The 27,297-nt window shown below is 45.0% G+C and overlaps 1 protein-coding gene across 1 annotated transcript in view; it reads right to left on the bottom strand.

The window, feature by feature from the left end:
* LOC133057976 (sodium/glucose cotransporter 1-like) overlaps positions 1 to 15,740 on the bottom strand; it is a 46,781-nt gene extending 31,041 nt beyond the window's left edge. The window contains exons 1-5 of the mRNA XM_061145081.1: positions 15,624 to 15,740; positions 11,108 to 11,179; positions 8,021 to 8,125; positions 6,084 to 6,143; positions 586 to 690 (exon numbers count right to left, since the gene is read on the bottom strand). Coding sequence (XP_061001064.1) covers positions 586 to 690; positions 6,084 to 6,143; positions 8,021 to 8,125; positions 11,108 to 11,179; positions 15,624 to 15,740 — 459 coding nt within the window. The remainder of the gene's footprint in view (positions 1 to 585; positions 691 to 6,083; positions 6,144 to 8,020; positions 8,126 to 11,107; positions 11,180 to 15,623) is intronic.
* Positions 15,741 to 27,297: the final 11,557 nt, after the last annotated feature.

Raw genomic sequence — 27,297 nt, 5'->3', positions numbered from 1 at the left:
CCTGGAGTGAAGAACGATAGTAAGGAAGGAAACAGATCAATCTTCGCACATGGTGGCGTGTATCAGGAAACAGAAACAGTAGTGGAGAATAAATGGGTGCATCCAAGGAAGGCCTCTCCTAGGAGGCGATATTTGAAAGACCTGGGGGAAGAACATCCCAGACATAGTACAGAGCAGGCGTCAAGGGCTTCAGGTGGGAATAAGCTCGTAGGATCTGGGAAACAGTACGGGAAGGAGACCATGTCAGAGGCAGGGTCCGAACTGGAAGGCCTCACAGGTCATAGCTGGGGGTCCCGGTCTCTGTGAGGGTGGTAGGACGTGAGGGGAGGGGAGGGGAGGGGTGCTTCCTGATGACATGACAGGAATAAGCCCAAGGTTCTCTGGGAACACAGGCTCAGGAGGCAAAGAAGGTGCTCTGCCGTTTAGCTTGTGTATTACTCAGCTACTTTTTCTCTGCTTTAGTTTAGACAATGGAGGCCAACACGTAGCTTAGGGAGCCCCAGAGTAAACTCCTGGGGCACATCTAGTCCTGCCTATCGATTTTTCTGTGTTTCCCTTCCATGGACTCGCCTTTACACCACTCACCGAGATCTTACTGAAGATATAGATGAGTAAGTACAGAATAGCCAGGAGGAACTGGATCCGGTAGCCACCAAATCTCTTCCTCAAGTATCTGGGCAGCGTCACTACCTGAAGAACAGTAAGAGAAGCCCCATGAGGCAGAGGGCTCACGGAGTGCTGGCTGGCACGGAGACACAACCCAGGAGTCTCAGCTGCTCTACATGAACACTGCTAAGACAAGGGGAATCAGGGAGAGGCGATACCGCTGTCTTCAAGAAGCTTGGAATCTAGCTCCTGTCCAGTCTTTGGAAAGCGGAAGTAATGACGTCCATGATAACAAATGACTTTCGTGAAATAATCACACAGCAAAATCAAATGCTTTATCAGATACCACAAGCATACCGCGTTGTTGAGGGACACACGTCCTGACGCCACAGCTCTCCCGGTCCTCCGTGCTCACGCTCCTGGTGTGCGTGGGGGTGCCCGAGCCGTCCTGCCCCTCTCTGCCTCCACCATCTCACGCTGTGCGTGCCCAGGGGCAGGAGCACCCCCCTCGCTCAGCGGACGCCTGGCCCCCAGCACAGGGGCTCACGGAGGTGACGGCGCCCCCGGTAACTGAGAGTGCTTCTGTGCGCTCACCGCCCTGCCTCGCACGTGCGAGTCCCGGCTGCGGACGCGACACCCGCAGCTTCTCCTCGCTCCCCCTCCGCCTGGTCCTTGGTCACGCCTGACTCACCCCGCTGACTCGCTCGGTCAGCCCCGAGCCGCCTCACACCCAGGGCTGCCGTCAGAAGGTACGCTGCAGCAGCTCACCTGGTAGACGCATGTTGTCTCGCAGCTCTGGGCCAGAAGTGTGCAGTGTCAGGGGCCAGTTTCCTTGGGCCGCGAGGAAGGGTGAGCCAGGCCCCTCTCCTTGTCTGGCGGACGCCGTCTCCCCCGTGTCTGCTCATCCTCCCCTCTGTACGTGTCTGTGTCCAATGTTCTCTTCTCATAAAGTCATGCTGAATTACGACCCACCCTCACGACCTCATTTTAACTCAATTACTTCTTTAAAGACCTTATCTCAAAAGACATCACAATCTAGGGTGATTTTCCTGAGATTACGGCTTCATAATTGCAAGCATTAGACCGCAAGGCAAACCAAGCCTTCCACAATTTTAATGCCCTCTCCACAAGTATTTTAAATGTTTAAGTCTTATGAAGCATGGTTTACACACTGTAAAATGATCCCATTTTAAAATCTGAGGAGTTTGGGTAAATGTACACAGTTGTGTGGTCACCACCACACTCAAGATGTAAGGCATCTCCAATGCCCCTCAAAGCCCCCGAGGGTGTGGGTCTGGGACCTTCTCCACCCCTGATCCTCGGATGTCCAGCTCACCTTCCCTGGAGCTCAAACCCTGTCCAGCTCCTTTCACCTGCCGCCACGCCCTGTAGGTCATCCACGCCGGCACTTGACTCCTTAGGGCTACCGAGTACCATGCTGCGGGCTGTCTGTCCATCCCCCACACAGTTCAGGTTATAGGTTCAGACGTTATGCCTAGAACTTCCCGTACCGTCTGTGTGTGTACATGCACCTTCATGTCTCTGGGGTGGGGGGGGGGGGAGTGCCACACCCAGGACCAGAGCAGCTGGGTCCTAAGGCATGACTGGGCAAGAGACTGCCAACCTATTTCTGGAGTTCTCTCTGGAAAGGCAGGGGGTCCCTGAAGCACCACAACCTCTCCTGCTCTTGACACATCAGCCCTCTTTATCTCAGCGGTTCAGCGTGTCTGCGTGGGATCCTAAGTAGCATTTCCCTAACAATCAGTGACAGCGAACATCCTTTCACGTCATTATCTGTCATTTGTAAGGTGAAATGTATGGGGAAGTGCTATCTTGTTATAAATTATAAGAGTTTTTTAAAAAATGTGTATATTCAGGATATAAGTATTTCATTATGAATGTGTTCTACAAATAATCCTCCACAGTCTCTAGCTTGACTTCTCATTTTCTTAAAAATCTCTTTCAAAGAGTTAAAGTTTAAAGTTATACTTTGAAGTCCAATATATCAATTTCTCCCTTTATGGTTTGTATAAGAAATCTACACCTTACCAATAACCTTCATTTTTTTCTTTGCAACGGTTCTTTTTTAAATTGATGGATAAATGACATATAACCTTATATTGGTTTCAAGTGTACAACATAATATTTCAATATTTGTATATATTTCATCTTCATTTTTTTTTGACCACACAACTTGCAGGATTTAAGTTCCCCCAGACTAGGGATTGAACCTGGACCCTGGGCAGGGAAAGCATAGAGTCCCAACCACTGAGTCGCCAGGGAATTTGCTCATCTTCATTTAAAAAATACTTCTGCTGGGCATAGAATTTTTGGTTGACAGCTTTTTCTTCCTTTCAGCATCTGACTGCATCATTCTGATGTTTTCTGGCCTCCACTGTTCCAAGCAGAAGGCATCTATTAAGTATATCATTGTTCCCCTGCATGTGATGTGTGACTTTTCTTTCACCATTTTCAAACCTTCCCCTCTATCTTCGCTTTTAGCACTCTGACCATGATGCGAGCCTATGTGTACTTTCCTTTGTGTTTACGCTATTTGGTGTTGGTTAAGCTTGCTGAATCTGTAAATTAACATTTTCACCAGAGGAGATATTTCCAGTTATTATTTCTTCAAATAATGTTTGGGGTTAAAATTTAGGGAGCACCTATGAGCTTCATGATCTTGGAGTGTCAAACCTTTGCTTAGATCTGGGAAGTTCTCAATCATTACGTAACCTTTCTGCCTGCTTCTCCCTCTTCTCCTGGGACTCCAGGAATGTGTTGACTGTTTCTTTTAATGGTGTCCCGTCGTCCACACGGACTTTCTTCACTGCTTCTCGTTCCTTTTCCTTTGTTCTCCTTTGACTGTGTGTGTGTGCTCAGTCGCCAAGTTGCGTCTGACTCTTTGCAACACCATGGGCTGTAGTCTTGCCAGGCTCCTCCGTCTATGGGATTTCCCAGGCAAGAACACTGGAGTGGGTTGCTATCTCCCCCTCCAGGGGATTTTCCTGACCCAGGGATGGAACCCACATCTCCTGTGTCTCTGGCACTGGCAGGCAGATTCTTTACCACTAAGCCACTGGGAAGCTGCTTCTCCTTAACTGGGTAATTTCAAATGACCTGTCACTGAGTTCACAGAATCTTTCTTCTGCTTTGCTAAGTCTGCTGTAGATGCTTTCAACTGCAGTTTTCACTTCATTCACTGTAATCTTCAGTCCAGAATGTCTATTTGGTTATTTTTATGATTTTTCTCTCTTGTTAAACTCATTTCCATTATGTACTGTTTTCTTTATTCTGTTGAACTGTCCTTCTGTGTTTTCTTGTAGGTCACTGAGTTTCCTTCAGACAGCTATCTTGAGCTCTTTATCAGGTGGATCTTTGGGGCTCGTCAATGGTAAACTATCGTGCTCCTCTGGTGGTGTCCCATCTTCTTGATTGTTCATGTTTCTCGTAGTCTTGTGCTGCTGTCTGTGCACTGAGGTGGCGGTCACCAGCTCTTTCCCCTGATTGCTTCTGGAGAGAGACACTTTCCGTCAGTCCTGCAAGGGGCTCTGAGACCCTCAGACCTTGTCCATGGACGCTCTGGCTCCCCACGCCCTCCTTGATCCCACAGAGCCAGGCTGTGTGCTGGCAGCCTTCCCGGGGGTGGGCTGAGTGCTCATCTGGGGCTTTCCCAGTTCCATAGGTCAGGCTGGTTTTCTGCATGTGCCACTAGCTTTCTGCCGGGGCTCAGCACACCGCCACTGGGGAAAGGCAAAGCGAGCTGGCTGACGAGGGGAGGCATACATGGGTGATGCATGCAGCACGGCAGGGATGTCTGTGGGCAGCTGGGGAGATCTGCAGGTGAGGCGCCCCCAGCAGCTTGCTGGCATCTTCCTGACAAAGAGCCTGTGAGGGGCCTTTGTGTTTCTGGTGCGTCTGAGCGCCCCGGGAGCAGCTCTCGAAGTCACCCTGCCCCCTGGTCACACGGCACACTTCAGCATTCTGGAGGCAGGGAGAGCCAAGCAGGTCCTTCTGGCAGCAGACTGCACGGCCAGTGCAGCTGAGCGCCATCACACGCTCACTGCCCTCACGGAAGGAACCTCAGGCTGAGACGCCCCCTCTCGGCAAGAGCTGTGCCACCTTGGGGGTTGGTGACGTGGGTAAAGTGGACCTGCCCCCTCACCCTCCTCAGTGCATCCAGTCTTTTTTTTTTTTCCAAAAGCATGACTCCTGTACTTCCAAAAAGGCCCCCCTGTCTGTGGTTACTGTCTAAAGCGGAATTCTCTGACAGAAAGCTCTACCTACCAAGCTGGTGACATCACTCGAGGCATCCCTGTGGACATTAGTCCTGGCCCTCTCTTCTCTGTCCCCTCAGCCAGGCACTGACACGGCTTTGTCCCCTGATCTCTTGTGTACACTTTAGAATCTGCCTGTCATTTCCTCACACATCCTCTTTGGGATTTAGGGAGAACTAACATCATGGCATCTGTTCCCATCACTTCATGGGAAATAGATGGGGAGACAGTGGAAACAGTGTCAGACTTTATTTTTTGGGGCTCCAAAATTACTGCAGATGGTGATTGCAGCCATGAAATTAAAAGATGCTTACTCCTTGGAAGGAAAGTTATGACCAACCTAGACAGCATATTAAAAAGCAGAGACATTACTTTGCCAACAGAGGTCCGTCTAGTCAAGGCTATGGTTTTTCCAGTGGTCATGTATGGATGTGAGAGTTGGACTGTGAAGAAAGCTGAGCACCGAAAAATTGATGCTTTTGAACTGTGGTGTTGGAGAAGACTCTTGAGAGTCCCTTGGACTGCAAGGAGATCCAACCAGTCCATCCTGAAGGAGATCAGTCCTGGGTGTTCATTGGAAGGACTGATGCTGAAGCTGAAACTCCAATACTTTGGCCACCTCATGCGAAGAGTTGACTCATTGGAAAAGTCCCTGATGCTGGGAGGGATTGGGGACAGGAGGAGAAGGGGATGACAGAGGATGAGATGGCTGAATGGCATCACCGACTCGATGGACATGAGTTTGAGTAAACTCCAGGAGTTGGTGATGGACAGGGAGGCCTCGCGTGCTGCGATTCATGGGGTAGCAAAGAGTCAGACATGACTGAGCAACTAAACTGAACTGAACTGAACATTGTTAGTTCTAATCACATTGTTAGGCTGTTGTCTTCCAATTGTTAACAGAGTTGTTCCCTTCATTAATTTAGGTCTTATTTTTTAACAAAGTTTTAAAATGCTTTCTATAGAAGCCTTCAGAGGGGAACCCTTGAATAAGGTGCAGAATGAAACACTGGCAGTTACTGGCTCCTGTTTATCCATGTCAGCTGATATTATTTCAGGCATTTCTTAGGATTTAGGGATGTCAGTACAAGGATCAGAAGACTGAGAAGTTTAACTTGTCCTCTAAAATGTTTTTATGTACAGCTATAATATTTGTAAGAAAAAATACTGCAGAGACTGGACTAACTGATCATGGATACTCACCCCAGACTTAATGTAAATAGGAGAAAACACCCAACCAAGAACACAGAGGATAAATGCAGCCTGAAACCAAGAAGAGAAGAGCAATTACATCAGGGTCCCATCTCAACCAGGCTCTTAAAGGAGATGCAAACTCAGTTACTACCTGTTTTGAGCCCAATAAATGCATCACCACTGGGAACCTTGCAAGCAACAGCCCAAGAATAAGCCCTCTAGGGGAACAAAATTAACTTATAGGCACTTGATCTTTGCCTATAAAGGTGCATTCTTAATTTTTTCGGGGGGGGGGGCGTGCTTATCTGAGCCAATATTCAAGGTATTTATTAAAATTTATGTTTGCTTAGCTCCAGATAGGATCAAAGATAACTGATCATTAAACAAAGAAAGACAGGTTGAAAAAAATCAGAAACCATTCAGAGAAACAGTAGAGAAACTATACCAAAATTTATACAGGTTATTGAAATTAAGTAATACACTTCACTTCAACTTTCTTTACAAAGAAGAGGTAAGCTGAATATAAGGAGATGCTAGTAAATTCTAAGAGGTAAACTGTGGTAAAGACCAGGGCTCCTTATTAGGTTTGGAGCTGACTGTTAGAAGTGTTATTTCTTTTTGTAATCTACCAGGAGAAAGATGAGACCCAGAAAGAGGGAGCTTTCTGATTTATAAAAAAGGTCAGGTGATTTATATAGATATAGGTTAATTAACCCAAAACTTATAAATTCACTTAAATTTCGGTGAACAAACTCTACATCCTACAACAAATATATCCCACAGATTAAAAATAAATAACCCATTTTATAAGTTTTATAATTGAAACAGGTATTCATAGATCAATTAGAGGTTTTATAGTAATCACTTAAATATCTCAAAGAACTCTGCTGACCCTATTCTCAATGTACAGTTGACCCTTGACCGACTCCCATACAGTAAAAAATATGCATAATGCTAAATCTGTCTCAAAAACAAACTGAAAAATGACTCACCCAAGGGTGAAGCTGAAAGAGTTTGGACAGAATCAGGACTCAAACCCTAGTTCTTTTGATTCCACATACAGTGAACTCTAACCAAACAGAAACTTCACCCCATTTAAGTCTACGTAAAGATCTGTGAAATGAAAATACAGGTCCTGTATTTACAGAAAGAGTCTGTGTGTACGTGGACCTGCACAGTTTAAACGTGTGCTATTCAAGGGTCACCTGTATACTGGAAATGTATATACACAGATAAAGACACACACATATATACACATGTATACACATATATACAGATGTATACTGGAAATGTATACATGCAGATAAAGACAGACACATATATATACACATGTATACACATATACACAGATGTATACTGGAAATGTATATACACAGATAAAGACACACATATATACACATGTATACACATATACACAGATGTATACTGGAAATGTATACATGCAGATAAAGACACAGACATATATACACATGTATACACATATATACAGATGTATACTGGAAATGTATATACACAGATAAAGACACACACATATATACAGATGTATACACATATACACAGATGTATACTGGAAATGTATATACACAGATAAAGACACACACATATATACACATGTATATACATATACACAGATGTATACTGGAAATGTATACATGCAGATAAAGACACACACATATATACACATGTATCTGTAGGTACATATACACAAATGTTTACGTTTGTATCTATTAGTTACTATGATCCTATCTGACCAGTCTCCTAACTGTATTCCTATGGTCCCTGGAATAAAAACATTCTCTGTCTCACAATCTTTTTGAGAAACGAAACACTTGGTTCCTTTCTTCCATGACTTCCCAAGGAGTCTTTCACATTTACTTAGGCCTTTCTGAATTTCATTTGGACACTGATAGAAGTGGAGGTTCGCTGCCACCAAAGGCACTACTCACGTTCCACTCGAAGGCCCCAACAGCAATCCCTGAAGACGCCCCTTTTCCAGCCAGACCCATAAAGTGGCCAGTGCCAATATTTGAGGCAAAAAGAAAAGCACCTATCTGAAAATCAAAAGACAATTACAGATCAGAACTCTTATCCAACTCCAAAAACTAATTTTCACAAATGTAACCTCAAACTGAATTTCACATTTCCTCAAAAGAGATTACACTTTGGGCAGAATTCCTATTTGTATTTTTTCTATACAAAAGCCTCACCATAAATTAGAAGCCAAGTAAAAACAGGGATGAAGTGAAAAAAGCAGCGCCACTGTTCCTGTGCTGCCCTAACTCCCCACCCCCCCGCCCGACTGACTTGCAACTGCAGAAATATTAGCAGGAGTGTAATTTCATCACTGTTTGAGGTTATTTAGAAATACTTAACAACTGAGCTGATTATAAGAGAATGGTGAAAATACTAAGGTAGTGAATATGATGAAATACAATGTACCCTATAGAAAGAATAAAGGATCTCTATCAAGTGATGAAAATAAGGTAAACAACATTTATAATTTAATCTTATTAAAATTTATTGTGTGCATGTAAACTTGTGCACATTTGTGTTTATATACAGATGGGTGTGATTCTGGTAGTACATATATAAAAATACTTCTGGGGACTGGAAAATCTGTTATAGAAATAGAATAGGGAGAAAATTTCAAGTTCTATAATTGGATTGTAACTTTGTGTTTTTTGTTTTTTTTTTTTACAACCAGCATCTGCTACTTTCAAAATAAAAAATCCCAGAGGCATTTAAAATGAATAAAATCCCTCCTAACCCAATAATAGCTTTTTAGTTGCGTAGAGATAGCCATCAAAATCCAAACCCAAATACTGTGCTGTATTTGACACAAGATCACTTAAAACCAAATTATTAAGAGAGGCTGAAAATAGCAAGGCCTTTTAGGTAAAAACAAAAAAACAAAGCACTGACAAAATTAACATAAGATAAAGTAGCATTCAATACCAAGAGCATTAAATATGACAGAGGTTTGTTTGTTTTTTTAAACCATGAAATGTAAAATGCACTAGTTAAGACACAATTGAGAATATATAGGCACCATACATCTTAGCAGCAATGAATATAAGGCAAACAACCCTTAGGAGAGACACATAATAATTAGGTAGTTATTTTTTTACTTGCTACCTTTATCATAATAATGAAAAACTATATACAGTTTAAATTGCCCAAAAATATGGTACATAAATAGCGGACTGTCCATATGATGTATCACTAGGCAACTGTGTATAAAAGTCTATCTATCTACCAACGTTTATACAGACTTAGGGAGACCTTAGTACATTATTAAATGAAAGCGTTAGTCACACAGTCATGTCCAACTCTTTGTGACCCCATGGACTGAAGCCTGCCAGGCTCCTTTGTCCATGGGATTCTCCAGGCAAGAATACTGGAGTGGGATGGGATGCCATTCCCTTCTCCAATTAAATGAAAAGGTAGACTAAAAAGTCATCAGTTATTAATTAACTATAAATAAATGTCCACTGCGAACTATGTGCCAGACAGCATTGCAAGTAACTAGACATTAGTGAGTAAAACAGATCCTTGCCCTCACAAAGCTAACATTCTATTAGGAACAAGAGTATAAACAAAATAACTTAGGGGACTGTTTTGGAGCACAGTAGCCAGGGGTAAGCAGTAAGTTCCTACAGAGGAGGAGAAGGCAGGAAAGCAGACAGGAAGTGCTGAGCTGTAGGGTGAGGCAGGGCTGACCTTCCTGAGGAGGGGCGAGGCAGCCCAGGGTGCCTGGGAGAGTGGAGGGCCTCCAGGCCCAGGGAGCGGCAGTCAAAGTCCCTGAGGCAGGAGCACAGCTAAACCTCTCAAGGTCAGAGAGGTAAGGAGGTGCAGGCCATCCATCTGTGGCCTGAGAGAGACTGGCTTTCATTCTGGGGGACACAGGAGCCCCCAGAGGGCTGAAAGCAGTTAAGGCGGCTTGTCCTAACCCTTGGCTGTCTTGTCGAGGCTGGTATGTGGAGGCGAGCAGGTGGAAGAAGGGGAGTCCAGAGAGAAGCTGTTACAATGAATCTGCATGAAGGAGGATGAGAAGGGGTCAGATTTCAAATCTGTTTTCTAAATGAGTTGCAGGACTTCCTGATGGACTAGAAGATGGGGCGAGAGAGAATGAAGAGTTTGACGCGACTCCCCATGTGTCAGCCTGAGCAGCTAGAGGCTGAAGCTGCCGTTCAGGGACAAGAGACGGCAGGGGGAGCAACCGTGCAGAGGACATGTCGGGTGCAATAGCTGACAGGCCTTTCAAGTGAAGGGTCAGGTGGGCGGAGGGACACACAGGACTGGAGAGAGCTGGGGCTTGCCAGCATTCCAGCAAGGGGTCTTGAATGCCAAGTCGCCAGGTGTGGGAGTGTAACTGAAGTGTTAAGAAGCCAGGGAGAGAGGGAGGAAGCAGCCAGGGGGCCTCGAATGAATGGCTGGTGAAGCAGCAGTAAAGGTGGGAAGCCCAGAGGCAACACCGGGCAGGAGGGGCACCAAGTTTCAGTCTCACCACCATGGAGCCAGGAAAGAGGAGACCTGAGCACCAAGCCAGGAATAAGCCCCATGGAAGCCCTGGTGAGCGCAACTCACACCCACTGCACAGTCACTGACTAAGCAGAAGTAGAGAAGAAAGCAAGCTGGTGTGGCAAAACTATTCTTGTATTTCAATTCCTTTTAATAATACCATACCACAGTTTACTCATTAAGCAGTGATTCTAAGAATGACAACAGAAGTCACATCCAACTCCCACTCTGCACTGCGCACTTCAGGGAGCAGGACGCACTACACCCGGTCCGGGGCCCAGGGCCCAGAGCGAGGCTCTGTACCCACCAGGCACCTGGTGATGGCTGCTGGACTAAGCTGAGCTGAAGGGAACACTTATGTAAGAAACTACTTGAGAGCTAAGGGAACTACTAATGAGATGACTTTCCTGATTTAGCAACTTTAAATTATGTGGGGTAAAAAAGCATCTACATGAAAGCAATAAACAGATCCACACACAGTTCCACAGTGGACCACACGGGGGCATGCTCACCTGCCACCACACTAGGTTTCGTCCAGCCAGGAAGAAGTCTTCTACTGTCCCACGACTGCTTGACACGATAACCTTAAAATGGGGTGAGGGGAATCCAAGTGATGACCTTCATTTACAGGTAACTGTCCTTTGCAGAGATCCCATTCCCCTCTTCGTTTTTTTTTTGTTGTTTGTTTGTTTTTTAGGAACAGAAGTCTTTGCCCACTGCGTTAAAGGAGGCCCCACAGTGCCTCCCAGCTGTGAGACTGCATGGGCTTATCCATTTCTTTACACTCCTGTGAAAACAATACTGTTTTATTTCCTTCCCCACCCCCAAATGGTTAACCAGTGCCGTGGTTCCCAGCAGAGTCTGGGAGACGAGTGGTTTGCAAATGCCTTAATCGACTGGGAATGGTGAAGGTGAACACAGCCCAGCTTCTTCTAGGAGGGCAGTCACGTTGCCGAGATTATGGTGTCCTCCCCACGCACCCAGAGGCTCTCTTCTCCGGGACGCAGCTCTGATCCTCAGACTCCAATATGGTCAAGGGACAATCCCGGGGTTTCCTGGATTGCCTAAACAGCAGGACCCAAGGATGAGCGCTGGTTGACAAAAATGCGTTTCTGTGTAAGGAGTGAACTCATGACAGCCATCGGAGTACCCGCATTATAACCAAGTCCCCTCACGTCACCAAAGAAAAGCTCTCCAAGTCAGGCACTTGAAGCCAGTCTCATTCGTCCATCCACTAAGTGCTCATCAACAGCCTACGATGCTCAGCGCTGGCCTTTCCTAAGAAAGGCATCAGCAGGGTGTAGGGACTTGTGCATTAGAACTTTCAGAAGGAATTTACAAAATGTTCTAAGATTAATAAAATCACTCTCTTTCCATTAAAGAAAGAACCAGAGAGGGAGAAAGGCGGTCTGGGAAGAAAGTGGTTACACACGTCTTGCCTCTTTCTTCCTCTCTGCTCTCCTTCTAGAATGATCCACCAACCACGGCCCCTTCCTTCCTCCCTGCTGTCCTTCTAGAATGATCCACCAGCCACTGCCCCTTCCTTCCTCCCTGCTCTCCTTCTAGAATGATCCACTGACCATGGCAGGCAGGCTGCTGGGGCAGAAGATGCAGTCACCACTTTCTCAAAGATCTCAGGCTGAGACTGATAACAGAGACAAACAAACAAATATGTAAGTTTTTTCCCCTTAAGCATCCTAAAGCATCCAAGACACCAGCAACAAAGACAAGTTTTCCCTGTGGGGCTTCATGGACAGAAGTTGACGAATGATTTCAGAAAGGAGCAAATGCGGGCAATTCCTATCAGTGAGTAAAGGGTGGTTTGCTTAATAACCAGAAGAAAATAAAGCTCGATTCTTCCATCACATTATATACAAAAGCAAATTCCAGATGTTCAAGAGATTTAAATACTTGTAAAAATCCATAAAATATTAGAAGAAATTCAGAATAATATTTGTACATCCTTGGAGTGGGGAAAGCTTTCCTAAGCAAGCCAGGAATGAAATCTAGATGTAAAAGAAAGGAGAGATATTTGATTTATTAAGTGTCAGAAAGATGCCAGTAACAGTCTAGACCAAGGGTTCTTAACCCCACCCTCCAGGGCACACCTGGCATTGTCTGAAGATATTTCTGGCTGTTAAGGGGTAGGGCTTGGGGTGCTTCTAAGCATCCTATGATATGCAGGAAAGACCCCCACAACAAGGAATTATCTGGTCCCACACATCAGTAGTCCTGAGGCTGAGAACCACTGGCCTAAAAAATGATAGTTTGGGAAAAACAAGTTAGCAACTCAAACAACAGACAAGCTGATAAATGCAAGGTTGAACAATCCAATTCAAAAATGGGCACATAACCTGGCTATTCACAGAAGAAGAAAATCAGTGGACAACAAGCTCGTGAGGAGATGGTCAGCTTCACAGGAGGCTGAGTCTAGAAAGTGCAAATCAAAGCTGCGGTGACTTATCACTATTCACTCATCAGCCTGCCCCCACCTCCTTCCCAAAATTAAATGAGAAGTAACACAGCAGGTCAGTCAGAGCTTGGGGAAAGGGTGTGCTCAGATGCTACGTAGCAATTTCAATTTCAGGAATCGATGTTACACAGATTAAAAGCACAACACATTAAAAACAACAACCTGGCAATAATCTCAGTGTCAGTAAGTAGGGAAGAGCTGAATCACACACATTTGTCTGACTACAGTGCAACTGATAAAAACACGAGCTAGATCTCTACTTATAGCCCAGAAGGATTTCACGTCATGTAGTAAGGGGGAGAAGCAAGCTGCAGAGTAATGTGTATGATATGATCACATTTTTTGCAAAAACAAAATGCAAAAACTCTACCTCTGTGTCTGAGTTGTTGTTTAGTCGCTAAGTCACATCCAGCTCTTTGTGACACCATGGACTGCAGCCCGCCAGGCTCCTCTGTCCAGAGGGTTCTCCAGACAATACTAGAGTGGGTTCCCACTTCCCTTTCAGGGGTATGTCTCTGTAAGCACTGAGAAAGGGGAGGAGGGACACATGGCTCCTGGGGATCTCAGGGGCTGGGAAAGGATAAGGAAAGAACAGTAACTGCTTTTGACAGTTAATGCATCTTTTTACTTCTTACAATTAACATGTGATTAAAAACAATATATGATTTTTTAAGAAGACCAAAGGAAAAATAACAATACAAAGAAGGAAAAAGATCAAAGCAGTCTGGACATCAGTGCATGTTTTTTGGCTCCTAGAACAACAAAAGGAACAGCAGCTTCCTTTGGAAGCATCCAGATGGTTTACACATCCTCTGACCTTGGCCAGACCTAGGCCCCAATGGGGCCCAGAAGAAAACTGGGTGGGGGCTTCCTAATTAAGGGAAGTTGGGGGAAGGGTCCCAAAACAAGTGCCCACTACTTACAGCCCAGCCTAGGCTACCTAGAAGGATGTTTCTTCTGTGCGTGTGTGCTCAGTTATGTCCGACTCTTTGTGACCCCATGAACTGTAGCCCACCAGGCTCCTCTGTCCATGGGAGTTTCCCAGGCAAGAATACTGGAGTGGATTGCCATTTCCTACTCCAGGGGATCTTCCCGACCCAGGGATTGAACCCTCATCTCTTGCATCTCCTGCACTGGCAAGGCAGATTCTTTACCACTGTGTCACCTGGAATGTTTCTCATAATGGAAGCCAATTTGGGGAAAAAAAAAAAAAAAAAGTCATTAATTTGAATGATCTAGATAAATCTCAGACTTCTTTCCACTTGGAAGAGATTAAAAAAAAATTATCTTAAGAAGATGGAGACCATATTTCCATTACTCTATCTGCCCACTCACACTGCATGGTGAGCCCTCAAGAGCCTGTCCAAACACTGGAAGGGCCAGATTCTGCACACTAAGGTCCTGCTCGTAACCTCACGAAGCACTACGATTAAAGGTCACAGGGGCAGGAATGCTCCGGCTGGGCGGGAGCGGCCCAGAATGAAATCTCCCCCAGTCAGCAAACAGTGACATTGTCACCAGGTAATCCTGCTTATAAAGCAGGCCAGGGAGAGGCTTCTGATAGTTAACAGCTTAACCGAGGGGCCACACCATAACCAAGGCCAAAGTCTTCTGCCCTCTGACCTTCTGCTATCTGGCTCTGAGGGTGTATCTTTGGGACATCTCTCTGAGTGCTTACAAGTTAAGCGAAGAGCCAGAGCCAACTCACTGGAAAAGACTTTGACGCCGGGAAAGGCTGAAGGCAAAAGGAGAAGGGGACAGCAGGGGATGAGATGGTTAGACAGCAACACTGACTAAACGGACATAAACTGGAGCAAATTCCTAGGGAGAGGAGCTTGGCATGCTGTAGTCCACAGCGTCACAAACAGTCAGATACGACTTAGTGACTGAACAACAGGCGAAGCATTAGCAGGCAGATGGCAGCACCGGACACCTGGTATACAACCTATTAAGAGAACTTTACACTAGAGAGTATATAAGTGCTCAATTCAAATTCAGTGGAACACTTAGGGCCCTGAAATACATGTGACCTTTGAGGTTTTGCCAGCTAGGGCCTCTGAGTGGTTACCCTCATGCCTCAGGAAGGGGCAGCTCTAGGTTCAAAGCCGCACTCCATCATTCCCTGTGGTCACTCAGCCTCTTCCAATCTGTTTCTCCTCATCTGTGATCCACAGCCTGGCTATGAGGGTATGCCACACTTAAAGCCCTCAATACCCACCCCGGCCCTGTAGGGGCCTGTGGTCACTATTCGGCAGGGGTCACTACTGCGACCATCACAACAGCAACTCCGTACTACACACAGCGTGGGTCCCAGGCGGCGGGCACTGGTCCCTCTGACCTGTTTATTTGGGTGGGTGGGTAGGGAAGTTGGGCTTGGACTTGTCCTTCCTCTCGGTGGGGAGTAGGCTGCACAGGGATGGAGAGTTCCCGGCAAAGGGCTGCGCAGGAGCAGGGACAAGAGGGAGGCGAGGTGGGGACCAGGTGACAGGCAGATGAGGGTCGGGAATCGGCCTGGTGTTCATTCCTCCCCTCCCCCCACTTCAAGCCCCACTTACCCACAGCGCAATGCCCAGAACCAACACGAAGTACAAAACTATCACCAGGACGTCCAGGGTACTGCTGGAGCTAAAGAGTTGAGCCGTCCAGCCGAAGCTCTGCCCAGCGGATGTCATGGTGGTGCGTCCCAGCGACTGAGCACCACCGGCTGACTGAGGGTTGCAACGGCCTCAGTGGGACTCTGGCGACTTGGCCGTGGGGCACGCTGGGAAGGGCCGCGGGGCACGCTGGGAAGGGCCGCGGGGCATGCTGGGAAGAGCCGCGGGGCAGTCTGGGCATTGCAGCAGGCCCCGCGCGGCCTGATTCCTGCCTTCTGGAGGCCGCTCTTCGAGGGCAGCCCATTGACTACCAGTCCAGGCACAGCGCCGTCTGTCTAGTGGCCAGAATCGCTCTGCCCTGGACCGAGAGCTGGTCGTGGGGTGGGGCTGGCTCAAGGCTACCGAGCCACATGGAGCCTGGGGTGGTGGAAACCAGCAATAACCCTCCTGTCAAAATTTACCATTTTGATCTTCTGTTCCTTGTGGGTTTGGGTTTGGGACTTTGATTTGGCTTTATTAAAATATTGCATTTGAACATTATGTATCCAGAGTCCTGAGTTTTCTTGGTTCCCCCCTCCTCTTAAATTCTGCTTCAAGGAAACTGCCTTGCTCGCCTCCCCCAAATCATGGCCCTGAGTGGACCAGCTGATCACAGAGGGTCCTCAGCTCTCTGCAGCTTGATCTTTTATGGGTGATATGCAAATTCTCAAGCTTGGCCAAGCCTCACTGTCCTTGGTGTGCTTCTCTGCTGAGTTGAAGTTCTAGAAATCTTGGTCAATAATACAAATAACAGTAACAATAATAAGAGCTAACACATAGACTTACTTTTATGCACTTTATATGTATTAACCCGTTTGTATGCAAGCTAAGTCGCTTCAGTCCTGTCTGATTCTTTGCGACCCCATGGACTCTAGCCAGCCAGGGTCCTCTGTCCATGGGACTTTGCAGGCAAGAATACTGGAGTGGGTTGCCATGCCCTACCCCAGGGGATCTTCCCCACCCAGGGATGGAACTGCATCTCTTAAGTCTCTTGCATTGGCAGGCAGGTTCTTTACCGCTAGCTGCCACCTGGGAAGCCCATTAACCCATTTGATTCTCCCCCAAAACCAGTCAGTTTGTGTCTAGGACTACAGGGCATGAGGCTTGCAGCTGGTCAGAAGTCTATGGCCTCAGCTTCTTGCGCAGAACTCTGTGTCCTAGCTTAGATCAGCACTATTCAAAAGATATATAACCTTGAAGGACATGGGTTTGGGTGGACTCCAGGAGTTGGTGACGGATAGGGAGGCCTGGTGTGTTGCGGTTCATGGGGTCACAAGGGAGTCAGGCACGACCGAACCACTGAACTGAACTGTGACGCACGGATCTTCATTTTTTCCAGCTTGATTGAGGTATGATTGACAAAAGTTGTATATTTAAGATGTATGATACAATGTTTGGTATAAGTATACATTGTGAGATAATTACTATGATCAAGCTAATATAAATCACCTCAGTTGCCATTTTTCCTGTGTGTAGTGCAAACGCTTGAGATCCTTCTTAGAAAATTTCAGATATACAATATGTTATTAACAGCAGAGTAATCTCTGTGCTGTACTACAGGTCTCTAGAATTTATTCATCTTATAACTGAAGGTTTGTATCCTTTGATCCATGTCTCCCTTTTGCTCCTAGTCAAAGTGAAGTCGCTCAGTCATGTCCAACTCTTTGCAACCCTGTGGACTGTAGCCTACCAGGCTCCTCCGTCCATGGGATTCTCCAGGCAAGGATACTGGAGTGGGTTGCCATTTCCTTCTCCATGCTCAACCATCCTTCTATTCTCTGTTACTATGAAGGTTTTGTTTGTCTTGTTTACGATTTCACATGTAAAATCAGGCAATATTTGTCTTACTGTATCTGGTTTATTTCACTTAGCATAATGTCCTCCAAGTGCCTCTCCATCATTGCAAATGGCAGGATTTCGAATTTCTTCATCCATTCATCTGTTCATGAAATAGTTAGCTTTTTCCATATCTTGGCTGCTGTAAATAATGCTGTAGTGAACAAAGGAGTATAGATATCACTCTGAGATAGTGATTTTATTTTCTTTGGACATATACCCAGAAGTATGATTATTAGATCATAGGATATTTCCATTTTTAATATTTTGAGGAAACTCCATGCTGTTTTACATAGTGGCTGTACCAGTTTATATTCCAATCAGCAGTATACTGGTATTCCCCTTTTTCCAGTACTTGCTGATACTTGTTATATTTTGACTTTTTTGTTAGAAGCCATCCAAACAGGCGAGAGGTGATATCTCACTGTGACTTAGGAGCTTAGCTCAGATTTTAATTGGATTGTTGTTGTTCTTTTCTTGCTATTGATTGTATGAGTTCCTTATACATTTTGGATATTAACCCCTTATTGGATATATTGTTTGCAAGTATTTTCTCCCGTTCTTTAGGTTGTTTTTTCACTTTGTGTATTGTTTCCTTTGCTGTAAAAATTAAAATTTTCCAGTAGCTACATTTAAAAAGTAAGCAGGTGAAAATAATCTAAATAATAAAGTTATTTTAGTTAAGCCAATATGTCCAATAAGCCAAAATATTAACATTTCAATATACAGTCAATCTAAAAATTGTTGGACTATTTTATAAGTATATATTTCCACATTAAGTCTTTGAAATCTGGTGTATATTTTACACTTACAGCACACCTCAATTTGCATGGTACCTTTTCATCAGAAATACTTGATCTGTCTTTAGATTTAACAAAATTCACAGTTGAAAAAAATAAGTTCACTTATTAAGTTGTTCTAAATATACTTGAAACTTTTCCAGTAGCTGAATATAGTACCAAAATTTCATTTTCCCTTGTTGATGACAAAAAGAGTTCATCTTTTTAGATGAATTGATTTGACTTTGATGCAAAAGCCCATCAGTTTCAAAATTATGTCTTTCCAAATTAAGTACTTCACTAACTCTTGTTGATTGAATATCATTAACATTGAATTCAGAGGCATGATATAATTTGAAAAGTATCTCTAAATTGATCAATATCACAAAGCATTCTTCATTCGAATTTTTCTTGGATTTTTTGTTACCAATTACATAACACAGCCAGTTAAAATTAAAATCTTTAACATATTGACTTGTGTCAGAAGAGTGTGTAAAATAATTATTATTGATTGTATTATGAAGCTTCCCAAGTACAAATTCATATACCCGCTAGCTTATGGGCTTCCCCGGTGGCTCAGATGGTGAAAAATCCACCCGCAATGCAGGAGACCCAGGGTTTCATCCCTGGGTTGGGAAGACCCCCGAGAGGAGAGCATGGCAACCCACTCCAGTATTCTTACCTGGAGAACCCCATGGACAGAGAGCCTGGTGAGCTACAGTCCAAGGGGTTGCAAAGAGTCGGACATGACTGAGAGACACAGCAAGGCTAGCTTACAAATAAGCTTTTCCTGTTTTCGGCTATTCAAATTTATCTCACTCATATACAGTATGTATTAGTGAGTATAAGTATGTATAAACACAGACTGCCATTTTTGGACCTTTGCTTATTGAATATTCAACAAACATTCCTTTCATTTCTAGAAAATCTTGAAATTGACATTACAGTAATTCTTTATAAAATTTCCAAGATTCGGCCAATGAGCATTGGCAAAAGCACATCAACAAATTCATAGCCTTCTATTTCTCTCAACAGTTCTATAAAACAGTGATGATTTGTATCAGTTGCACATATACACTGAGTGATTTAAACAATTGTACCTATCTATGATGCTTTTCATAAAGTCTGCTATAAAAACTAAGCACAAAGTTTTAAAATATATATCACAAATTTTAATAAAAGTTTATCTTTTGTATTTTATAATCCCATTAAATCTGGAGTTTTAACCTGAACACTGGTAGAACAGTGTCTGTCATGATAAAAACAAACAAACAATACAGCAACTATTTTCCCTTCAGATTTAGCTGAAATTCTTCTTTGACAATGTCAGAGGTTTAAAAGATCCAAGCTACAAATTCAATCTTTTTTTTTTTTTTTGCTCTGCAGCTTGTGGGATCTTAGTTCCCCAAACAAGGATCAAACCCAGGTCTCCTGGCAGTGGAAGCAGGGAGACCTAACCACTGGACCAGCAGGGAATTCCCAAAGTTCAATCTTCTAGGTCATCGATTGGCAACATTTCTTCAGAGGTCTGGATGTCCTTTGAGACAAAAGGTATTCAAAATATTAACTGGGCAGGGTCTCATGTCACATGACTCAACTAAAACTACAGAGAAATACTTGCAAATTTTAAAATTTCGAATCCATTTTTGGTGTTATTGGAAAGACCTTGTATTCCATGGGCAATTGTTTTGAGGCTTTAATTGAAAAATCTCTCACTTTTTGTAAAATATCCTTTGAATAGTATTTTCCTCATAATTTCCTAACAAATTTCCACAACTGAAACAATTCCCTTTGTCATCTTTCCATCTAAATTGTTTTTGTTGTTAGTGCAAGATTCCAAGCTATTTTAAATCTGGCCAAAGTTACAAACTCAAATTCTGTTAAAAATCATCACAATGTGTTTTGGACATTTGTTTTTTATTCCAGGCAACTAACTTTATATATATATATATTTACCACAGAGCAAACATTAAAAAAAAATCAAATCCACTATGTAGTTGTTAAAATTTTATATTACTGTTCACTGTATTATCTTTATTTTTCACACACCCAACAAATATGTCTACCATGAAGAGTAAAAAGTGAACGTGTTAGTTATTCAGTTGTGTCTGATTCTTGGCGACCCCAAGGACTATAGCCCACCAGGCTCCTCTGTCCATGGAATTCTCCAGGCCAGAATACTGGAGTGGGTAGCCATTCCCTTCTCCAGGGGATCTTCCCCACCCAGGAATCAAACCCGGGTCTCCTGTATTGCAGGCAGATTCTTTACTAGGGCACCACCAGGGAAGTCCAGGTCTACCACACTGACACATAAACATGGTGTCCTTTAGATGAACTGGTTCCTTATTGTTATGAAATGACCCCTCTTGTACCTGGCAATATTCTTTGCTCTGAATTCAGTTATGTTAATATAACCTCCCTGGGCTTTCTTTTGTTTAGAGTTGCATGGTATATCTTTTTCTATCATTTTATTTTCAACCTATCTGTTTTATTTAAAGTAGATTTCTTGTAGCAAGTATAAACTGGGTCTTGCTTTTTATTTAATCAGAAAAACTAGACTCTTAATTAGCACGTTTAGACCACTTGCATTTGACGTGAGTACTGATGTGGTGGTGTTTCAATATACCATCATGTTGGTTTCTATTTGTCCCATGTTTTCGGTCTTTTTCTTTTTTTCATTAATCGATGTGTGTGTGTGCGTGTGTATGTGTGTGTGCATACACTCACACATGTGTGTGTTTTCATTTCCTTTGCCAGTTTATTAGCTATAACTCTTCATCGTGTTTTCAGTGGTTGCTTTAGGGCTTATAGTATATGTACATCTTCAACCTAACCAAGTGAACCTTCAAGTGATACTATCCCACGCCGGCTACAGAATAAGAACTTTGTAATAGTATACTTCCATCTCTCCCCTCCTAGGCTTTGCAATGTTTTTGTCATATATTGTTATGCATTTTTATTTATAAATGGTACTATTTCTCTTAACAGCTTCTTATCCTTTAAAGAGATGTAAATAATTTTAGAAGTCTATTTGCCCACATTGTTACCATTTCTAGCTAATGGTAATGCTCTTGACACAAGTCCCTTGTTGGACATATGAGCTGGAAATAAGCTTCATTAATTGCAGCTGATTGCTCTAGCATCTCGACAAAACCCTGGGGCATGGGTTACTTCCCAGACTGATCCAGTTAAATCTGGGCTCATTTGCAAGGATCGTTTCTGAGGTCAGTGTTGGAAATTTGTTCTGACCTTTCAGTTGTCCCTTTTTCTCTGGTAGATTAGCAGTCTGTGATTCAACCTGTACCTACAGACACCACAGTCTCGTGTTTTTTTTTTTTTTTTTTTTCACAGTCTCGTTTTAATCGCTCTTGACCTCAAGCTCAGTTGTTTTGAACTTCCTCACACTCTGTTGCAAATAAAGTCGGCTCGTTTATGGAAGGGCTTAGAACAGTTGTTTTGTCCTTCCTCTCTCCCTGGACAAAACCTCTGAGCCACCCACTGCTCTGGGGCTGGGGCAGGAGCCGTGGTGTCGTCTCTCGGGATGAGAATCCTGTTTTAGGAGGTGGCCGTCACCAGGATGCCTTTGATCTGCTTGATTGACTTCTTCCAGCATGGAATGCACACTTCACAGGCGGGTCGGGCTAGGCTGATGGATGTCCTGGTGTTTTCGGCGTGCAGAACCTCCATGTCACAAACCTCACTCACCTGGAATGTAGCCTCGGCAGCAGGTGGCGAGGGGTGGCAGGGTGGGATGAAAACCGCTGAAGACAGCTCCTCTCAGGAAGATGTCACTTTGGTCTGGAGCGGGGTGGGGAGGGTGCCCTGAGTGTGACTTGCCTGCACCCACGTGGAGTGGAGATGCCATCAAGTGGGACTGGTGGGGGGAGGAGGAAATAGGTCACGGGTGTAACGTTACAGGCTTTCACTGCCTTTGCCAAGCTTTAGTAGATTTTCTTGAATAAATATTTCATTTTTTGTATGCCTTAGGCTCATTTCCAGAGACATTAAATATATAGAGATGTTACATGTATATAAAGATGGTATATATTTATATAGAAATAATATATTATTTCTTAAAATGTATATGTATAAATTTAAAATATATAAATAATAAACACAAATAAATATACTTGTATATTATATTTATATGGTATATATTTACATAGAAATAACATCCTTCTGCTGCTGCTAAGTTACTTCAGTCGTGTCCGACTCTGTGTGACCCCATAGACGGCAGCCAACCAGGCTCCCCCGTCCCTGGGATTCTCCAGACAAGAACACTGGGGTGGATTGCCATTTCCTTCTCCAATGCCTGAAAGTGAAAAGTGAAAGTGAAGTCGCTCAGTCGTGTCCGACTCTTAGCGACCCCATGGACTGCAGCCTACCAGGCTCCTCCACCCATGGGATTTTCCAGGCAAGAGCACTGGAGTGGGTTGCCATTTCCTTCTCCATATAGAAATAACATATTATTTCTTAAAATTTGTATGTATAGATTTAAAATACATAAATAATAAACACAAATATATATTGTTATACATACATAACTACAAACCTTTATTTATACATTATGTAAATATATAACTATATAAATAAATGTATTTATATAGTATTATAAACATTTATTTGTATATAATAAACATGTAATTCTAAATATACAAATAAATATATTTAAACACCATAATAAATTAAAAAATAATTTTTACCACTTTCGCTGGGGACTGAGTCTGTGTGGTTCACTTCATGCTGTTTCAGAATGGGAACTGTGTGCCTTCCAAATGGGCTTTTGAGATTCCAAAAGTGGACCCCTAACTGGATGCTTAAAGGACTATTGGGAAGGAAGGAATAGGGAGACTTGAGGTTAGACGTTCCTTGTAAGTCAAATCTATCTTCTTTTTGAATTTAAATTTTTTTTTTTTTTTGCTGGTCACACATTAGTTGATAGACTAACACTCTTGTTACCTTGAAGTTTAACTTTCTGAGCCCTTTGGGGTGAAGAACACTCATAACCTCATACCACCTCCCATTCCCATCTCCCACTTCCCTCTGGAAGATGTCCTCTGCTTGGTTTTGGCAAATTTATACATATTTTTAGTTTTTATTTCGAATCCACACCCCCCCCTGTAGCGGAAGCTGGAGTCTTAGCCACTGGTCCACCAAGGAAGTCCCAGTTCTGGTTTTTAGGTCCGTGGCAGCAACAGTCTGGAGATGACCCCTGTTTCTAGGCCACCTTTTGATGCTGGGTCGTGTCAATCAGGGTCGAGTCAGAAAACAAACCACACGAATGATGTGAGACCCAAACGTTCACGATCGAGGGTAGATAACGCCTGAAAGGGTAACAGAGGGCGCTGAGAGGCCTACCGTGCTCTACGCAGCCCTGCCAGGGAGAGGAATGCTGGACGGTGAGGAAAGCCACTCACACAGGCTGAGACTGCGCCCTTTCCAGAGGCAAAGCCACTGGCCACGGGGCGGGGCCAGACCTGGACCCTGGAAGGGCCACCACCGCGGGGGGTGTGGGGGCGTCCGCTGGGCAGGAGCGGCTCCGGGGTGCGCACACGGGGCCTGAGGACGCAGCGGCAGCAGGAAGGCAGAAACGGCAGCCGGGGATTTATATGTGGATTAATAACCTTTCCCCCCACTGCCCGTCCAGAATCTGGAAAACGGAGGCCTGAGCCTTCTAGAAGATTCCCTATTGCAGAAAGTCAAATTAAACCTTTGGTGGTCAGCAATCTGTGGGGGGGGTGGGGGGGTGGGGGGGGGTTGGGAGTATGGAGTGCTATGTAATAATGGTTTTACATTTGTTACGGAACCTGGGTTTATCTTTTTTTCCCCATGGGCAGCAAGCCCAAACACTGAAACACCAGAGGTTTGCAGCAAAGCGCGGGTTCATCCACAAGGCAACCAGGCAAGGAGCCCAGAGAGCGCTCTGGAATCTGCCTCCCCGCGGGCACCGGGCTGCGTGCTCAGGGCATGAAGACCAAGCAGCAGGCGGTGTGGGGCGCGGGGAGCCCGGGGAAAGGGACGGACAAGGCGCCGGGACCGCGGTCGGCGCGGTGGACCCGAGCCCCGCCTCTGCGCTCACCGCGCGAGCTGGGGGCGGAGCTTCCAGGGAGCGGACTCGCGGCCACGCCCAGTGGGAGGGTCAGCGGTCCATCCAGTCCTAACAGCTCAGCTCCAGCTAGACGCCGCTGAGTCCGGCTTCCTAGAGAACAACCCGGGCGTATTTTATGGTTCTGGCTTCGTGCTTGGAGGACGTGCGAGTCTTAAAAGGCCCTTGATTAGTGCGGGCAGGCGGAATGGATTTGACTAATCACGACCCGCAGTTTCAGCATCTCAGGGGCCGCCCTCACCCCCACCTATCCTGCCAAAGGTGGGGGCCTCGGTGCTGAGATCGAGGCCACACGTGTACTAGACCGTCGGTCAGCGCTGCTGCTGAGCGGACCCGGGGCCATCCTCACACCGTCACTGGCCCCTGTGCTCAATAAAAGGAAGGAAAGCGGGAAAAGCGCTTTCTGGCCGCGGTGGCCTTGCCCGTTCCTCCATCACCATCTGCTGGCAGAGCCCGGCATGGCACCCTCTGCACAGAAACCTCGGTGTCCGTTTGCGTGTCCCATCCTTGACCCCGAAATAGCCCCCTCCGTCCAAAATGAAGGACGCCTGCCTCCAAGGGTCATTGTAATCACATTCAATTAACTGTGTTAATTCTTCCTCAAGTCCACTCACAGTTGGACGGAGTAAGTGTGCTAGCCTCCAACAACTGTATATAAAAATAAAACTGAGAAGAAGAGAATGTGGTTAATAAATGCAAATACACCCGCAAAAAGGGGCAAAGAAAAAAGACGCAGTCTCCGCAGTTCTGCCTTTTTCATGGCTCATGAATAGGGCTGCAGATAAAACACAGGATGCCCAGTGAATGAGTTTTTAGTACAAGTATGTCCCAAACATTGCACGGGACATACTCTATAGTACACCTTTTTAAAAAACTAAAATTTATTTATATTACTTCATTTTTGCAAGTCACACAGTTTACAGATTAAAACCCTGGTCCCTCTGAATTGTAATTTTTTTAACCCTTTGCGGTGAAGAGCACCTGTAACATCGAGAAGTCATCAGACAGTCCTCTTGGGGCTGGACTTGTCTGTGCCCATAAACGCACAAGGGGGACCGGGAAGGGCCGGCCCGCGCCCAGCACTCACACCGCGCCCCCCACCCCTGCAGGCCGGTTTTGTGCGGCGCCCCCGAAGCCTGGAAGGAATTCCACGGTCTCCCGCGCCCTCTAGCGTTGAAAGGAGTTTCGCGTTCAGTTCAGTTCAGTCGCGTCCTACTCTTCGTGACCCCATGGACTACAGCAAGCCAGGCCTCCCTGTCCATCGCCAACTCCCAGAGTTTTCTCAAATTCATGTCCATTGACTCAGTGATGCCATCCAACCATCTCACCCTCTGTCGTCCCCTTCTCCTCCCGACTTCAATCCTTCCTAGCATTAGGGTCTTTTCCAATGAGTCAGTTCTTCCCACCAGGTGGCCAAAGTATTGGAGCTTCAGCTTCAGCATCAGTCCTTCCTATGAATATTCAAGACTGATTTCCTTTAGGATGGACTGGTTGGATTTCCTTACAGTCCAAGGGAGTCTCAAGAGTCTTCTCCAACATCACAGTTCAAAAGCATCAATTCTTCGGTGCTCAGCTTTCTTTATAGTCCAACTCTCACATCCATACATGATTACTGGAAAAACCATAGATTTGACTAGACAGACTTGTTGGCAAAGTAGTATCTCTGCTTTTTAATATGCTGTCTAGGTTGGTCATAGCTTTTCTTCCAAGGAGCAAGCGTCTTTTAATTTCATGGCTGCAGTCACCATTTGCAGTGATTTTGAAGCCCAAAAAAATAAAGTCAGCCACTTTTTCCACTGTTTCCCCATCTGTTTGCCATGAAATGATGGGACCAGATGCCATGATCTTAGTTTTCTGAATGCTGAGCTTTAAGCCAACTTTTTCACTCTCCTCTTTCACTTTCATCAAGAGGCTCTTTAGTTCTTCTTCACTTTCTGCCATAAGGGTGGTGTCATCTGCATATCTGAGGTTATTGATATTTCTCCCGGCAATCTTGATTCCAGCTTGTGCTTCATCCAGCCTGGCATTTCGCATGATGTACTCTGCATATAAGTTAAATAAGCAGGATGACAATATACATCCTTGATGTACTCCTTTTCCTATTTGGAACCAGTCTTTTGTTCCATGTCCAGTTCTAACTGTTGCTTCCTGACCTGCATACAGATACTCAGGAGGCAGGTCAGGTGGTCTGGTATTCCCATCTCTTTAAGAATTTTCCACAGCTGTGATCCACACAGTCAAAGGCTTTGGCATAGTCAATAAAGCAGAAGTAGATGTTTTTCTGGAACTCTCTTGCTTTTTTTTTTTCTCTCTCTCTTGCTTTTTTGATGATCCAGCGGATGTTGGCAATTTGACCTCTGGTTCCTCTGCCTTTTCTAAATCCAGCTTGGACATCTGGAAGTCCGCAGTTCATGTACCGTTGAAGCCTGGTTTGGAGAATTCTGAGCGTTACTTTGCTAGCGTGTGAGATGAGTGTTTCGGGCAGCTGGCGGTATTTATTAGTGACCAGGTGAGGACGATGGTCCTTTCCCAGGAGGCACGTTTGGGGCGTGTCGGCTCAGGGGCCGAGCTAATAGCCTGCATCGCGCCCACAGGCATCGCGTCCCCGTGGGCCGGGTCAGTTGTGGGTTGTCCGGACATGGGCTCCTCGAGTCTCTGGCCCCGTGTCCCTCCCAGGTCAGTGTCCAGTGTTGCCCTCCTGGTTTTGGACTTGTGCAGCGGTCTCTGCGGATGTAGGGGAGACCCTGAAAGATGTAGTGGGGCCTCTCAGCACCGTCCCCCTCCCAGGTTTGCAGGTCAGCAGTGACGTGACCGGGAAGAGGGGCTGCTCTGGGGACAATTGCTTTACAGTCAGACCTTAAGGGCCTAAAGCTCT

This window comes from Dama dama, chromosome 5 (assembly GCF_033118175.1).
Source record: "Dama dama isolate Ldn47 chromosome 5, ASM3311817v1, whole genome shotgun sequence".
NCBI classification, from domain to species: Eukaryota; Metazoa; Chordata; class Mammalia; order Artiodactyla; family Cervidae; genus Dama; species Dama dama.
Note: the sequence above shows the minus strand (reverse complement) of the source record. Positions and strands in the feature narration are given on the sequence as shown.